Source organism: Diadema antillarum, unplaced genomic scaffold (assembly GCF_040938485.1).
Source record: "Diadema antillarum isolate AM-2024a unplaced genomic scaffold, OU_Dant_1.0 scf00000115, whole genome shotgun sequence".
NCBI lineage: Eukaryota > Metazoa > Echinodermata > Echinoidea > Diadematoida > Diadematidae > Diadema > Diadema antillarum.
The window spans coordinates 867,842-884,708 of record NW_027271004.1 but is presented as its reverse complement, the minus strand read 5'-3'; the positions used below and the strand labels follow the sequence as shown (position 1 = coordinate 884,708).

General features: G+C 35.7%; 1 protein-coding gene across 1 annotated transcript in view; it reads left to right on the top strand.

Moving 5' to 3' along the window:
• The first annotated feature begins 3,844 nt into the window (after nucleotides 1-3,844).
• Nucleotides 3,845-16,867, top strand: part of LOC139719799 (dual specificity mitogen-activated protein kinase kinase 5-like) — a 34,613-nt gene continuing 21,590 nt past the window's right edge. The window contains exons 1-6 of the mRNA XM_071631185.1: nucleotides 3,845-3,962; nucleotides 5,395-5,443; nucleotides 8,711-8,778; nucleotides 13,431-13,500; nucleotides 14,765-14,802; nucleotides 16,049-16,113. Of these exons, the coding sequence (XP_071487286.1) occupies nucleotides 3,861-3,962; nucleotides 5,395-5,443; nucleotides 8,711-8,778; nucleotides 13,431-13,500; nucleotides 14,765-14,802; nucleotides 16,049-16,113 (392 nt within the window). The 5' untranslated portion in view covers nucleotides 3,845-3,860. The remainder of the gene's footprint in view (nucleotides 3,963-5,394; nucleotides 5,444-8,710; nucleotides 8,779-13,430; nucleotides 13,501-14,764; nucleotides 14,803-16,048; nucleotides 16,114-16,867) is intronic.

Here is a 16,867-nt window from a genome sequence, read left to right as displayed (position 1 = left end):
TTTTTTCCTTGGACACTTACACGAAAGACATTTGGCGAACAGATGCAACCCTGTGATATCGTTACCAAGTATATAGGTCTAGTATAGTCAGAAGATTTTGTGTAAATTGACATTACCTCAGACTTTTATTCCAAGGATTACAGGGCCTCGTCGACATACTCATGCAAAGAACCGAGAATTCGAGAGGATTTGGGAGTATTTCGCGTCACCCTCGTTGATATATCCATCCGGGGGGAGATATTGCCATCTCTCCTTCGCTATATATTTGTGTGTGCGTGCGTGTGTGTGTGTGTGTGTGTGTGTGTGTGTGTGTGTGTGTGTGTGTGTGTCTGTGTGTGTGTGTATGTGTATGTTTGTGTGTCTGTGTGTGTGTGTGTGTAATTTTTCCTGATAATCGCTTTATACAAAATTCATATGGAGAATATCTTAACCCCAAAATAACACAAATTAAACAACAGACTGAATCCCTCCTCTTATAATGGAGTGAAAATAGTGCGTTGAGAATCGTGTTGCCCTTCGCGCACAGTGAATACTCGTAGCTCTCTTTCGTCCACCTTGTTTTCGGACGTAATGACGTCGTGGTAGCATAACATGAAATTCCAGCTAAAACTTTGATTACATTTTTAGCAAGAAAAAAAAAAGATGCATAAAAAAGATGCGTAGGAAGATGAAAGACGTTTTAGTTGTGTTTATAGTTAGAAATATGCATTTTGATACGTAAACTAGACAGTAACATATACTGGGTTCACAGTCATGATCCAACACCAGTGTTACCCCCCCCCCCCCCCATCTCTCTTAGTGCTAAAATCAAATTTCTATTTGGGATACCTGGCATTAAAAGGCATCTCCTTTTCCGTTGTGAACGACATGCTTACGAGACAAGGAAATATTTCTCAAGCTGTTTGAGATGACCTTATTTTCAAGATAAACTCCACAAGCAGAAAGGTGCGATTCATGCAACCATGCAAATATCTTGTCTATTCGATAATACATGTAATAGTTTTTTCACCGCGATGAACTATATACATAACTAAATAAAATATTTACACTTGTTTTCAAGTATGGTAATAATCATGCAGTATCTAGCCTACTATAAGTTGCGTATTGATGAAAACGTAAAGTTATATAGTCACTTTTATTATGTATCATTAAACGACATCCATTGCAAATCGATCTAACACACAAACAGACAGACAACAGACACACACAATACCATTGCCTTCGTTTTCACTTTCTTCTTCCAATGTATTCAAAATGACAAATTCTCCAGTTGTTCGATATTCTAATGGTGAACTTGCATCCTCATTTTTATACTTGAGGTCATTCAAATTTTGAAAGGGCAGAGATGGATGTACATAAAAAGATAAAAATGTAGAAAGAGGGAAGAGAGAGGAGGATGAGGAGGAGAAAGAGAAGGAGAATGACAGTAATGAGAGAAAGAATTTGAACAAATCAATCCACACTGTCAACATCATGAATGTTGCAAATATCACCACTTTGGCCAAGCAATTTGTTACACCTGTACCGAAGAGTCCAATCTAGATTCGATTATCATGTAAATATATACAGTATGTATACATATTTTTGTTATCATTTTTATTATCATTATTATTATTATTATTTTTTTGTGGAGAGCCATCCGCAACTTCCACTGCACGATGCAGGGACAATAATCACTACACTACTAGTAATACCTAAACCATTAGTCATCAATTAAGCCCCCGTTGCTGTGTGCATCATGCAAAGTCTCTTCCAAAAACCTTGTATTGGTGCTTCCTTCTCGTGTATTGTGCGCACATTCACTTTACATCATATTCGCGTTTATAACTCAAAATCAAAGTAGAGTTGCATGATGTGGGTTGCAGAATATCATCTGTATCCAGAATTAATTTCAATATATACAATACTATTCTGCGTTCGTATAATCAAGTCAAAACATATCAAACTTAGTAACAGAAAACCATGCATTATATCCCATCTTTCAATGCCTTTTAATATAGTCTGTCGACAATATTATCGGCTATAATGGTTGTCGTCATGTTTTTTTTAACTAATTATGCAAGACATAAGAATAGCATCTCGAAAAATCAGAAGTTGTTTGTTCTGTTGTTGTTTTTGTTGTTGTTGTTGTTGTTGTTGTTGTTGTTGTTGTTGTTGTTGTTGTTGTTGTTGTTGAAATGTGATATAATTTGGTTGCTGGAATTTCCCCGTACACTTATTTTCAGTCACTGATGTAAGAAGAAGATTATTAAGTTGATGCAGGTTCGTTCTCCTGACAATGTAAGCATCCTAAAAACATTAAACAATTAATAACATAAACAGCATGATTACGCATCTCTGTCCGTGGATAACAGTCAGTCATTATTTCAGTTAAATTGGGAAATGCACACCAGACTCCTTGAATAATATGGCATACCCTTTTCCTATTTTTCCTCCTTTTTTTGAGGGAGAGAACAGTTAATGACTTCACTTAGTAATAATGTATAATTATAACACTTGCGAATGACATATAAATCATAACTATACGAAATGTCAACTTATCTCAGAAACTCAAACACTCCTTTTCATTGAGGACTCTCAATTATAGGTTAATGGAATTTTCTTATTTTTTCAGTCAACGAATCTTTCCATTTTCTAGTCCCTGGGAAAAAGAAAATAACATGACGACAACCATTTTACGACCACTTGACGACAGATCCACGTACGCCTTTCAGCGAACTCTCCACGAGTCCATGTTTTGTTTTATTACGCTCCAATTATGACTAGATGTATAATCACACAGGGTCATATTGCTAATTTGGGTCATCAAGGTCTACTCGCAGGAATGACATTCTAGATATTCCAATGAGATTGATTTCTGTAGAGAAAATTACAACAAAAACTACAAGTAAATGCAACAACAACAACAACAAGAACCACCACTACCACCACCACCACCACCATCATCATCATCATCACGCACCACCATCACTAGTACCATCCTTTATCAACCTTCCAGGGAGGTGAGGAGCACCCCACCTTTTTCTGGCACTCCCATCCCACATGCTCCACAAGCAAGCGGTAACTCCCTTGACATTGTCCCACTCTGTCGACTACCTCTTACTTCACTGTCTGTGTTGATGGTGGTGCTGAGGTGTAACTTGGCAAGCAGCGGGATAAATTTGAAGGGACTGGGGTGGGAGGGTGGACCAAAGCTCAAGCTGTCAGAAATTCTAGCCTCGACTAGAGTGACGAATAAACAATGGCGTTGAAAAAAAAAAAAATCCCAGTGTCCATTTACAGTTGTCTTGTTTGTTTATTTGCTTGCTTGCTAGATTAGTTGGAATTGTTTGTTGCTGTTGTAACGTTTTGAAGAAACTATGTCTTCTTCTGGTGCTCAGGGAATTTTTGCTTTGTCCACTAAACTGAGCGGAAAATGATATGTCTCCTTAATTGTTAGGACGTACTGTATGTACCCACAGTAAAGACATTTTTTTTCTTCTTTTTCTTGCACGAGACCTTCAAAACACTTGCAAGTAGAGTCCTTCCGCCATCAAAGACACAAACAAGTGTCTTGTTAAAAACTTCAGCTCACGGCATGATGCTTTTATAGGCAAAACAATAGAAACAACACAGCAGTCCAAATCATTGATCCAGTAAGTTATTACAATACACATAGTAGCTTGTAGGTCTACGAAAAAGACAATTTCTATCGGATCATCACGACTGGCTCGAAATTTAAAGAGTCTGTAAATACAGACTAGATACACAGATGTATATAGCATACGCTCGCTGTGTAAGCTGATCTAGCTCTCTAACCTGCGTGAAATACATGCCGATTACTGTATACTTAGTAGTGGATGCGGCTTCCGTGATTGTTAATGATGGCTGCCCAACCACTTGTTATCAGGATAAAGACCCAAAACGGGGAAGATGTAGATTGGACGGTACAGTTAGGCCAGCTTTCATTCGAAGAAGTATTGGTAAGTGAATTTTCTGCCCGAAGAATCGATTTTGACGGGACTGTCGCAATACCGGTTGCGCAATGGTCGTTGGTCGTCCTCTTCTACAGCGGGAAAGCCAGTGGTCCCATACGTTTGTATTTGTGTGAGAGAAAGCAGTAAATAGCAGTGAATAAGACTGCATGCGCTTTGGGTACCGGTAGCGATACTATCATAATTGTCGGTTTGAATGCACATAATGCATAGCAGATAAGTATCCTACGAGCGTGACCTGTCCTCCTTATCTAAGTCCAACCAGTCGCCTTTCGAGAGCAAAAATGGAAAGTTGATCGAGATTAGACTACTCGTATGCAGAAATCTTTCCCACAGTCGCAGTCACCACCTGACCACACAAATTTACAAAGTGTAATTTAGTCTAATTTAAATTTAATACTTCATGAAGTTCATATCTTTCTACCTGGAGTAAAATTACGTTGCGTTGAAGAAAGTATGTTACATGTGAAAGAAATCAGACTATATCTATATTCAACTGTTTGTGCTTCTAAAACAGGGTTCTTAAATTCCTTTTGTCCACATTGCATAGTGAGGATGTAGATATTCTAGTAGTTGCTGACAGGAGTATCGACTTACTGTATCGTTAAATGACTAGAATCCCCTTCTACATGCATTCTGTGATCTAAATGCAAATGATTTTAGTGCATTGACGACCGAGCGAATAATACTGAAAATAAGTACCGGGTAGATCTAGACTATATTTTTATAACCCACAAAGTTTTTTTTTTTCTTGATTAATTGCTTTCCCTTTTTTGTAAAGAAATTATTCATGATTTATTCAATAATCCCACATGTGCACGTGTTAGCTTTAGCCTTTGCTTTGTCATCTCAGTCTTCATCAGAAATCAAAGTCTAATTTACCTTTTTTTTAAAAAACTGACTAAACTTTAACTTGTTCCTCATAAAGTCAAAATAAAAAGTGTTCTGTAACATATTATTAAGGTTTCAAAATATTGAGTTTTCGTTAATTGTGCAAAATAACAATAGATTCATGTTTATGCTATAATATTAAATGTGATAATATTGGATATCATGATAATTAGATTGATGAAACAACTTCTATAGCTTGTTTTATCTGTTAAAAGTGTTCAAAATAAGTGATGGATATCATAAGAACTTTAAGAAACAGAAAGTCACAAATTATGTTTATATTTCATTTTCAAACATGAAATTGTGTGAAGTAAAAACTTTTGCTTCTGTTCTTGTGATTTATAAAGATACACACAAAAAAAGTTTTTCTCATGAAATGTAACAAAAAAGAAAATGGTCAGCTTGCAAAACAAGGCTAGCACTTTCATGGATTTTCATATTCCACTTTGATTTTTTTTCTTCTAATATGACCAGAACAAATAAAGTGATTGCAATGAGTCTCACATTTTGTTATCTCTTCTTCTTGCAGGAGGTAATAGCTCAGGTTCTCCAAGATAATACACCAGCTGCCTTTGAATGTGAGTATTCTATCCTCTAAATCTTGATGTGTATGAAGAATGATAATTAGGATAAAAAAGAAAGGTTGACCTTGAGAGGATGATGGAAGGGGGTTGTCACAAATTTTCCTTGCATCTGTCACTTGCAAGGGGTAATGAATTCTTGCTTAGTCACGCCAGTCTGGAGGGAAATAACTTCTTTATCATATAAATTTGTGGAGTATATCAGGTTAGGTGTCTGACAAGCCATTCCCATACGTGTAAAATCGTGGTGCAGAGGCAGTGGTATGAGTAAGTTACAATGTAGAGAAAATTGATCCAAAGAAACCAAAATGTAAATAACCAGGATAATTCTCTGAATACTCAACAGACTTTATGGGACTTCGAGCTTTGCTTTGTGATCAATTCAAGCTTCAAGTGAAAATTTAGGGTGCTCTGTGTTGCCATCACCATGGTACACAACGCCACAAATTTTGTCGACGCTTTGGATGGTATGCATCAGTTTGTCAAAATAGTTAGATCTCAAAAACAGGCAGCCTAACATTTTTGCACCCTTTCTATCAAATACAAATGGCTTTCATTTCTTTATATCTCGTTCATTAAAACAGGTTGATGCATTTTATTGATCCCCTTGTTTCAGACCTGCTATGAAACAAGATAAAGGCTTTATTACATCATATTGCGAGTTATGCCTCGAGTCAAACATAAATAATTATGAATTTAACCAGTCAGAATCCATGATGGAAAATATGTGCTTATTGTAAACATTCTATCTGAAATGTAGCAATGCAAGAACAGGATGCAAAGCAATGTAAACTGCGTGGTACATTTTTAATAATGGACTGTTCAAATTCTATTTTTAGGAGCAGAGCTTTGATATTTGCCATGGAAATATTTTCTGCATATCAGATATATATCGTTAGTCAATAATCTAGCAAATACAACTCCTTCCATCTTACAGTCACCATTGCTGGATGATTACCACACAATCAGTCATTTGATGCTTTAGATTTTTCTGTTTAGTTTTCATTCAAAATTAAAAAAATAAGTTTTAGTGGAGATTTATGTCCAGGTCAGTGAGAGATTTGTGAGATGATCACACCACCTCTTCTGATGTGCATACTGGTTGTGACTAGTGTCACTGCTTTTCCACTACCTCTGCTAAGGAGGTTTAATGTTTGTATCAGCATTTGTTTGCAGGGGCAGATCCAGGAATTCTGTAAAGGGGGGGGGGGGGGGGCTGTACAAAATAAAGGGGGCACACACCCCCATTTCTTTCTTTTCATTTCTTTTGTTTTGAAAAATAAAAAATAAAGGGGGCCCACGCCCAGTGCGCCCCCACCTGGATCCACCACTGCTTTGTTTTGTTTTGTTTTTGTCTGTTTTCAAAATAACTCAAAAAGTTGTGAATGGATTTGAATGAAACTTACAGGAAAAGTTGATAATGGCACAAGGAACAGATTATTAAATTTTGGGAGTGATTTGGGTAGTTTTATGAATTTTTGAAGAATTTTTTAAAAAATAATTTGGCGAGTACGGTCAATTAACTTGGGAGTTCAAGCTGAGTGCATTTGAGGTCTGCATACACACACTAAGGGGATCGTATAGTTTTGGTCGAGACCTAATTTCAGGTTTTTAACATTTTTTGGTGAGATGATGAAAAACCTCTTATGAAATGTGAAAGAGCATGTAATTCCAAAAGGAATTCAATGTTTCTTGATGAAAATCGGTTTTGAAATGGCTGAGATACCCGAAACACAGCAATCCTGATAAAAGTTGGGACCCAGCTTTTATTCTGATTGCTTGTTTTGCTTTGTTTTTGGATGTCTCAGCCATTCCAAAACCGATTGTCATCGAATAAACTTTGAATTCCTCTTAGAATGGTATGCTTTGTACTATTTCTTAAGTGGTTTCTTGGTATCTCTCAAAAAGTTAAAAGCTCAATCCTCATCCCCACCAATACTATACCATCCCTTTAAGGTGCTTGCTCTGCTCAAGGCACGGCCTTGCAGCATGCAGGAACAAGGCTTCTTTATTATTGGGAAATTGAGTGATTTTCAGCATGTGTGGAAATGAACTGCATGGTGGAGGTCTGTGCTTCTGAGTGCTAAATTCTAGGTTTTTTTTTAAAGATATGAAACTTTAAATTCCACAACTTTTAATGAAAACTTCTTCCACTTTTTTGTTTGTTTAGAAGTACAACTTTTTGAAGAAAAGGTTCATGAATTTCACAAAATTAATCTTTCCTGGGCAATGAAAGAGCGCTTGATCTAGCATCGCCACAAAGCACTGGGAAAATTATGTGCCTTTCAATTAATGGGTCTCAGTAATACTGAAAGGGAATGTCTATTTTTCATGAAAATATGGGGGGTTGGGTTGAAGGAATACTACCACATAAAGATCATCATCTCTCAGCAAGTGTTTGACGGTTGCATAATGTTTTTAAATTGTACATTGTAAAATGTTTGCAGCATAAGGTATCATACCGTAGCTATCATGTGCATACCTCTATATTAGATTTTTTTTTTTTAAAATCCCTCAGTGCATTTTAGAATTAGGGCTAAGGTTACAAAGCCATTAGTCTTCTGTCCAGTGGCAACTAAATTGTTCTATCGATCATGTAAAGTCTAAAAATGAACTGGGTTGCCATGATTCAAGGCAGCCAGACATGCTCTAGATAGAAGTAGGGATTGGTGCAATATCTGAACTTAGGAACAATGGATTAAAATGGATGATATCACTTAATGCAGAAGAGGCAACAGACTTGTACTTAGTTTTAAAATATCCTCCCAATATATCTCTATGACAGGCACCTTTCATTGATGCTTTCAATCAAACCTTAAAACTTACCTAAAGGCTTTTTAATTCACATTGACAATTGTTTACAGACTGTATGTACATATAAAGTATGTCAATTTGTCTGTTTGTTCACTTGTTTATTCTTATGTTCTATCTTTTATGATAGTATGTTGTAACATATTTTATCATATTCATTTCTGTTTCCACAGCGCCATGAGTACTATTAATATATTGTTATCATTATTAAAAGCATGGTTTGCCTTTGTGTCATTCTATATTTTCTTGTTTTTATGGGCAAGTGACTTCATGATATGGGTAACCTTTTAAAATACTTGCCCAGTTGTTCAAGCATGTGAGAAAATAAAAATTGATTAATTGTAGAACCCAGAGTGTTGTTACATTTAATGAGTGACTTGTGCTGCATTTAGTTAACATTACAATTCAATCAGGTCCAGCAATAATGCTTGTTATTTTTGTTTCATTTTCCAGATGAAGACGAAGATGGTGATCGCATCACAGTCCGTAGTGACGATGAAATGGAGGCCATGATAAACTATGTAAGTTCATATCATTTATATGCTTATAGTAGATTATCTCCAGGGAAGACATCATTGTCAGATGAAGATGGTCACACAAAGGCAGCAGAGTCGCTAAATTCTGAGTAGAACTGGATAAATAGTGTGACAGTTGTAATGATCATGTATATCATTAGAATCATTTAATCAGTAAATCAAATCTGACATGCTGTCTAGTTGGTGATACACAATAACAATAATGATGATGATGATAATAATAAGAAGAATAATGATAATAATAATAATGATAATAATGATAATAATAATAATAATAATGATAATAACAACAACAACAGTAGTTGATATCTTTATAACTCACCTTTTCCCCAGTATAAAGCACTGTGAGATGTCATCCAAGGTTGCCATAGGAGATAAAATATATGCAAATTATCAGGCAGTAACAGTAGGAGTCCAGTGCATGCATACATTGAAGGGATTTCAGAATAAGTAGGTCTTGCCCATGTGGCTCCTGATACTTTTATCATGATATGCCTGACCCATCCTGCACTGAATTCACAAAGTGATACAATGATACAGATTGTATTGTATATTTGTATGATAATAAATTTACTTCTTCTGTCTTCGAAAGTGTGTCAGAACATAATGATCCTGGGCCCTGTTTCATAAAACTTGTTGTCAATAACAAGTTGCAATGGTTGTTAGAAGCTACTGAAATTCTTACATCTGATTGGCTGAGAGCAAATTTGTTATAGAAATGTTGTATTTGTTCCTGATAATGTTTTTTTTTTTTTTTTTTTTTAATGGGACCCTGGTTGTGATGGATTGCCAAGGTTGTGACAGGAAATCCCTCTTGATGGAAAAACTGAAATTTGCAGCAATCTCATACACACAACAGTTAAGGAGTACCTTGAAAATGAGGTTATAATCACCCAATCATTATGACAGTGTTCTTTTTGTTGGTTGACCAAGTGCTAACATTACAAGTCATGTTAATATTCTTTGATATTTCCCTGACTATGCTCAAATTTCACAATGTTTTGCCTCGTTTGGTTTAAATGATCCATATTTTTCTCACTTTTGGGCTAGTCCTTCCTAAGGAGGGTTAAGCACACATTAATGCACAATATAGCATGGTAAGCATACTATATGAGAATACAATTGGGCAGAGAAAAAAAATGCGTGGGTACGATGTGAACAACGATCCTGTTGCAGATTTTCCTGTTTGCATGCAGGCATACAGGGTCAATGGTAATCCTGATATACCTAACATCCTCTGTACATTAGTGCAGTAATTGTGCTCATCAACATGTACATCAGTTTATGAGTCATTCCACTGCAGAGAAATGATATCCCGCTCAGCATTTTTTTTTTTTTTTTTTTTTGTTCCTGTTTCATCCTTCCTTTAATGTGCTTGCTAGAATTGTATAGAACTCGGTGCTTGGGCACATACATTTTGACAAAGTTGGACATGTGTTTGAGGATGAGCTAAGTTTGGAAGTGCAATGTTTATTCATTTGTTGTGCAAGAATTATTTCATTCATTAACTCATCCACTTCTTCACTAAATTCATTCATTTATTCTAGGCAGAGTAAAAGGGTTATTTGTTGTAATACGAGGAGGAATCGTACCTTCCTTCATCACGGAAAGTAGAAATCATATAGAGAGAACAACAGTTATTGGAATGTGCATTAGATGCAATGTATCAAAATAGTGACATTTTTAACTAACATCGTGTGATCATCCTTTTTTACAGACAAATGAAAGTGAAATTGCTACATTTTGCTTGTAAGAACTACAGATATTCACATGTAAGTGAGTTAAGAATAATGACATCTAGACTATTTTCAATCTCTTTTGTTGGTTCTGTATAGTTGGCACATGTCAGGTCGTCTCTACACTAAGAAATTGCAATTGATAGCAATCTCAGTAGGGACAATGAGTATCTATGAGTGGATGCTTATAAAGCGATTCAGCTGAATTGTTTTTATTTTTCTGTAACTCAGCCAGTAAGATATTTTCTCATGAGTGAAAGCACTTTGGTTCAGTTATTCTTTTTGTCTTAAAAAAGCTTCTTATCTGAATAATACATTCCATCTTTTTGTTTTCTTCAAACAAGAATTTTCACTTTCTCTTGCACATAAGCCCCACTCCCTAGAAAAAAAATGACAAACCTTGATGTATGATTGCTGAAAACAGTAGGCTTAGCTTGTTACATATCCTATGTTATTCAGCAATTGGTGAATGTGAAAGTGTTCCACCCATTAGTTACAATGCAATCACTAAGCAACCCAAGCTTATTGCCAAGCTTGACTGTAGACTGCCCATGATGCTGTCATGAGGATAAAGATAATCAATCCATCTCAGTTTTTATTTGTTTTCTTGATCCATTTGTATCATAAATCTATATTTTTAAATGTATGCTGTGTTACACAGATTTCCTCCTAAAGACACAACTTTGCAGCTATGTATATTTGCATTACAGAGAACTTTTCAACCTGGATAGAGAATGATATCAAACAATGCAAGACTTTGTGTCATTTATTTAGAATTATTTGATATGTAGCAATTTCCTGGCCAATATTTCATCATTTACTGGTCATATGATATCTTCTTTTATCCATGGACCACTGAAAAAGCAAAACAAGTATTCTTTTTCTTATGGGTCTTACCCAAATACCAGTTGCTAATGAATTACTGTCATTACCAAATGATTGTGATGGCTTTTTAAGCAGGGCTACTTCTATGGTAATATCTACAGAGTATCCTTGCCTCACTGAAAAGAAAATTTTGATCATGAAGAATGTAAATTGAATGGGTATTCATTGAAAGCAGAAGAAGAGGTAGTATGCAAGAAAAATATACCAGGGCCTTATTTCATAAAGCTGTTCGTAAAGTTACGAACGACTTACGAACGACTGGTGATCAGTTCTGATGTGCTATACTTATCAGAATTTCAATAATTCAGCACAAGAACTGATCACCAGTCGTTCATAAGTCATTCATAACTTTACGAACAGCTTTTGTGAAACACCCCCCCCCCCATTAAACATACCAAATATCTCAACAACAAAAAAGAATGAAAGAAAGGAAGAGAGAAAGATATAGAGGAGATAATGTGACCAGGAAGAGAGATGATACAACAACAACAACAACAACAACAACAACAAACAAAGAATGAGCAAAGGGTGGACAGGCATTGGCACACAGATATCATGAGGAGGATAAATAGATGGATGGAGATAGACATATATTGATATAGAGACATAAAGATATAGAAAGACAGAAAACCAACAAAGATGACATGGGAGGGATAGATCTAGGTATAGAAATATGAAGAGAGATAGAAAGGAGAGACCTTGGCCAAAAGTAGGAAAATGAAAGTATTTAAGATAAAGAGAATTTAACACAAATGGTATCTTGTCAGACACACAGCCTCAGGGTAGAGAATTCAAACCCTGGGAGATACTCCAGACACTGACTGAGTACCATGTGACCCCCGTGACCCAGGCATGTATGATATGAATGACCTATGACCCCTGGGGTGCAAACTTTTGATGCTTACTTCGCTCTCTTCATAGCAAATGTAAAACAACTGATTCTGATGCTTGCCTGTCAACATTTCATCATGCATACTAACTGTCAGTTTCACAAAACTAGTGATGTTCATTTTAAGATTATCTTTAACCTGAATATGTGAAGTGGGTCAAAGTCCATGGTCCCACACCCAACATATGAATCTAGGCACTCATGTGTTGATGAAGATATTACTTTCTGACTAAGGAGTACACTTGTATGTCTCGGTTAGACTGTAAGACAGGGAGAATGTCTGTTAATTGAAACATTCACAGTTTGTACTTTGTCTGTTTGATTAAAGAGAAACTCTTTTGGCAGCTATCCTGATGAAACTAATAATGCTCAAAATTGTGTTTCAGCATGGACTCAGAAGTTAAACGATTATGATTTATGTGTGGTCCATTTGAATATTTGCTTATTTTTAAATGCCAACCTTTTTGCAATTATGTGTTTACCAACACTGCAACAAGTTGACCACATGACATGTATAAACTTGGTTTTACAATGTTTGATCCCATACAAACCTGAATTAGATGTACCCCTGACCTAAATGGCTTTATATCCAATCAACATAGCTGCTGGCTAGGGGATGCTTCAACAGTGAGAATATATGGGAACTTTATAGATAAAGATGAAATGAGATTTATTCATACTGGCTTTGATCATTATTTTTGATTGATTAGAAGGCTGCAAAAATCTGTGAATGTCACAGAAAGGGAAGTGGTTTGCAGAAAGTATCAAGACAATTCTGCACATTTTCATGTTTTTGTTTTATTTTTGTTTGTTTGTTTGTTTGTTTTGCATAATGAAATTTGATTGGATGTAGCATGTTCTACTTGGATTCCAGGCTGTCAGCCGAAGCATTCATCCTGTACTGAGATATATTGACATGTTCTAATGTGACTATGATGTCAAAGTAAATGACAGATATACTTGTACATTTGGTCAACATACAACACACTGCACTTTTGTAATGCACTTCCTTTTGCCGAAAAGGGTCAGTGTTGTTCCAGGCCATGAGTGTGTGATGTCAAGTAACAGAATTGAGCAATGTGATTGACAGAGCTACCTACTGTTGTCGTTTTTTTTTTCTTTAACAGTACCTGACAGTTTTAGCAGAGTGTGAAGCCCGACGTGTCATGGCCCCGCCCCTCGATATCTACCCACAGGGTAAGCAACTGCGACTACCAATGTGCAAATGAAAAGATTCCAGGGTCACTAAGTACTCCAATAACTACTACTACTACACATGCTGTTACTACGTTTTGTACTTGAACTTACTATTAATACTTCGACTAGTAATACCAGTACTAATGCCACCACCACCACCACTACTACTACTACTACTACTACTACTACTACTACTACTCTACCACTACTATTACTACTACTACTACTGCTACTACTACTACTACTACTACTACTACTACTCTACCACTACTATTACTACTACTACTACTACTCTACCACTACTATTACTACTACTACTCTACCACTACTATTACTACTACTACTACTACTACTACTACTACTACTACTACTACTACTCTACCACTACTATTACTACTACTACTACTACTACTACTACTACAACCACAATTACTGCTGCTGCTGCTACTGCTGTCACCACTACCATTTCTACAACTACTACTGTAAATACTTACTATTACCACTAATACTACTACTGCTACTTCCACTACCACTTCTACTACTACTGCCACAATTCTTACATGTATTATACTACTACTACTACTTCTACCAGTAGCATTACTACTACTGCTACTACTACCACTACTGGTACTGTTACTAGTAATACTGTTCACAAACATTTTTTTTTTTGCATTTTTTCCCCAAAATAATATGCGGCATTTCTCTTCAGTTGACCAACAATCCCTTGGTGTCCATAAAGACATTGTCTGGTCACAATCAAGAACTTTACAGCCTGTCAAATACACAAATTTGTATGTGCGTGAGTCATGGTTTCATCGTGATATAATACCTCAAATTTTTTAATCATTGTCTTAGAGTGATTATGAACAACTTCCAAACTCTATTAAAGTGAAATAAATTTAATCTACATTTTCATGAATCATTACCAAACTTAATGATGTTTTTCCTCTTAAATGTCTCTTGCACCTTTCTGGCACCAACTGCAACATGCGTAAGAAGTGAAGGGTTTTGCAAATTACGACAACTGTTTTCTTGATTTATATATGATAACAGTTGTGTATGTAGATTAATGATGAGAGGCATGGTGCCAGCAGCAAAACAACATCACATCTGATGTCGCATTTGCAGCATACTTTGTTTTTGTTGTATTTATTTGGTTTCCTAACTTTGGTCTATAATTACTGTGTAATGTGAAAACTTTCTTGATTGTGATCAATGAGAAAGGAATTTACTTTTTTTCCCTTTTTTTCTTTGCATTTTCCAGTCAAAGCTGGGGGAAGAAAAAACATTCACAATCTAACTGTAAGTATTAAGCATGGCTTTTCCTCTCCAAATAATACATACTACTGTAAAACGAGAAATTTTCGCGTGCATTTTAATTTCGCGAATTTCGCGAGCGCCAAAATTCGCGAAATTAAAATGCACGCGAAAGTTTTTGTCTACACTACATGCATTGAACACCAGTGGCAATTCGCGAAAATATCATGCCACGAAAAGGGCTGTCAGCTCCAATTCGCGAAAATTTCATGCCGCGAATATATCATGTTTTACAGTATATAACGTCGGCCTCATGCCAAAAGGGCCCTAACAGTGTACAAAGTCTATGGTGTTAAGGCCCTTTTGGCATGAGGCCGACGATAATATGTTTCTATATTAAAAACAAAATTAAAGACACATCAATATTTGTTTCCATCTGGTAGAAATTTTACAGGAAGGCTTCAGGAAAGCTGCCAACTAGTATCTTTGTTTTACTACTTTATTTGTGTTTTTCTTTCATGAAAATAGGAAAGTTTTTTTTCAATTAAAAGAAGAAATATATTTACTTAACTTCAATTTACATGCCACATATGAGCAATTTTCCTTTTTCTTGGGCAAAATGTGATTCTTGCCTTCAAAACATCTGCAGTGGTTGTCAGTTCTAAAAAGAAATAACATCATCAATATGTCAATAGTTTCCATAGATTCTGTATGATAACAAGGAGAAGCTTAAAGCAATAATGTGGTTTTTACTTGTCTGCTGCTCTTTGGGAAAGTTTATGGACCTGTTCTTAGAGGATGTTATTTTTTTCAGAGAAACCCTGCAATGTTTCGTATACCTGGTATGTTCAGGGTTTGTTTGCTATAGTAGATAAGTACTGAAGATTTGGCAGGGCTGAGTAGTAGATGGTTTCTTGCATTTGCCCTGTTTTCTTCTTTTCACTTTGACATGTTTAAAGAGCAAAGATAATTTAACATGGCATTGTTGGGGTTTTTTTTCAGATGTAGGCAGTCTCATCAATTTAATATGTTTGAGGTGATAATTCTTGCACCCCCAAAATAAATAAATAAAGAAAGAAAATAAAAATAAAAGGTTTTCTTAGTTCTAAATAATCTGCATAATTAACTTTGTCAGTAGTTGTGAGTGAATGTTCACCTGAGCAACAAAAGACTGCAGTGATGTTATTGTTGTTATTATTAGTGCTATATTCATAATGTAATATGATCATCTACTTTGTATCTGTCCATGAAGCCCTCATATATGTGATGAATGTTGATGGTTGATTTGCAGGTGAACACAAGACCAGCAGGAGCCGTGCCAAAGGGGGCTGACAGTGGAATCAGTTTAGGATATGGGTGAGTCAAGAAGACCCCTCTCCAGACAGCTAGAGATACAAAAAGTGATGAAAGTTACAAAACAAAGAGAAACTTATATATATATATATATATATATATATGTATATAGATATAGATATAGATAGATAGATAGATAGATAGATAGATAGATCGGTAGATAGATTCATTGTAGGGAGAGAGAGAAAGAATTGCAGCAAGAATTTCTAATGGGACAGTCTGTTCCTGCTCAGTATACTTCAGGACAATGGTGTTGCTGAGCTACTATTTTGAAAGCCAAATCAATACACAACTACATGACCCATGGGAATTATAACTCAAGTGTTCACTTGGTATCACTCTCCTAATTTGGGAATATGCTGTCGCTGATCATATGCGCTGACTTTTGTTGTTGCGCAAGTTTGTGGTTGAAGAATTACTTAGCATTTGTAGTTGTGATTATACACCCAAGAATGGCATGTGTAGTACAGACGAGCGACTGAATCATTATATCATATTGTCTTTATATAATTTTAACTTGTACCTCTTAGTTAACCTTTTATAACTTTTGCCGGGAAGGTAGGATTTATTAGTTATCATACTTTGAATTATTGTTAGTGTAGAGTACTGTAATATCTACTTATATGAATGATTATAATCATAAACATGTGAAATTAAACCTTTGGTGCCACATGATTTTGATAAAAACCTTTTGAATAATGAACATCACCCAATAGAGATGGTTTCAATACAGATCTAATCTATTCCACATTTCCTT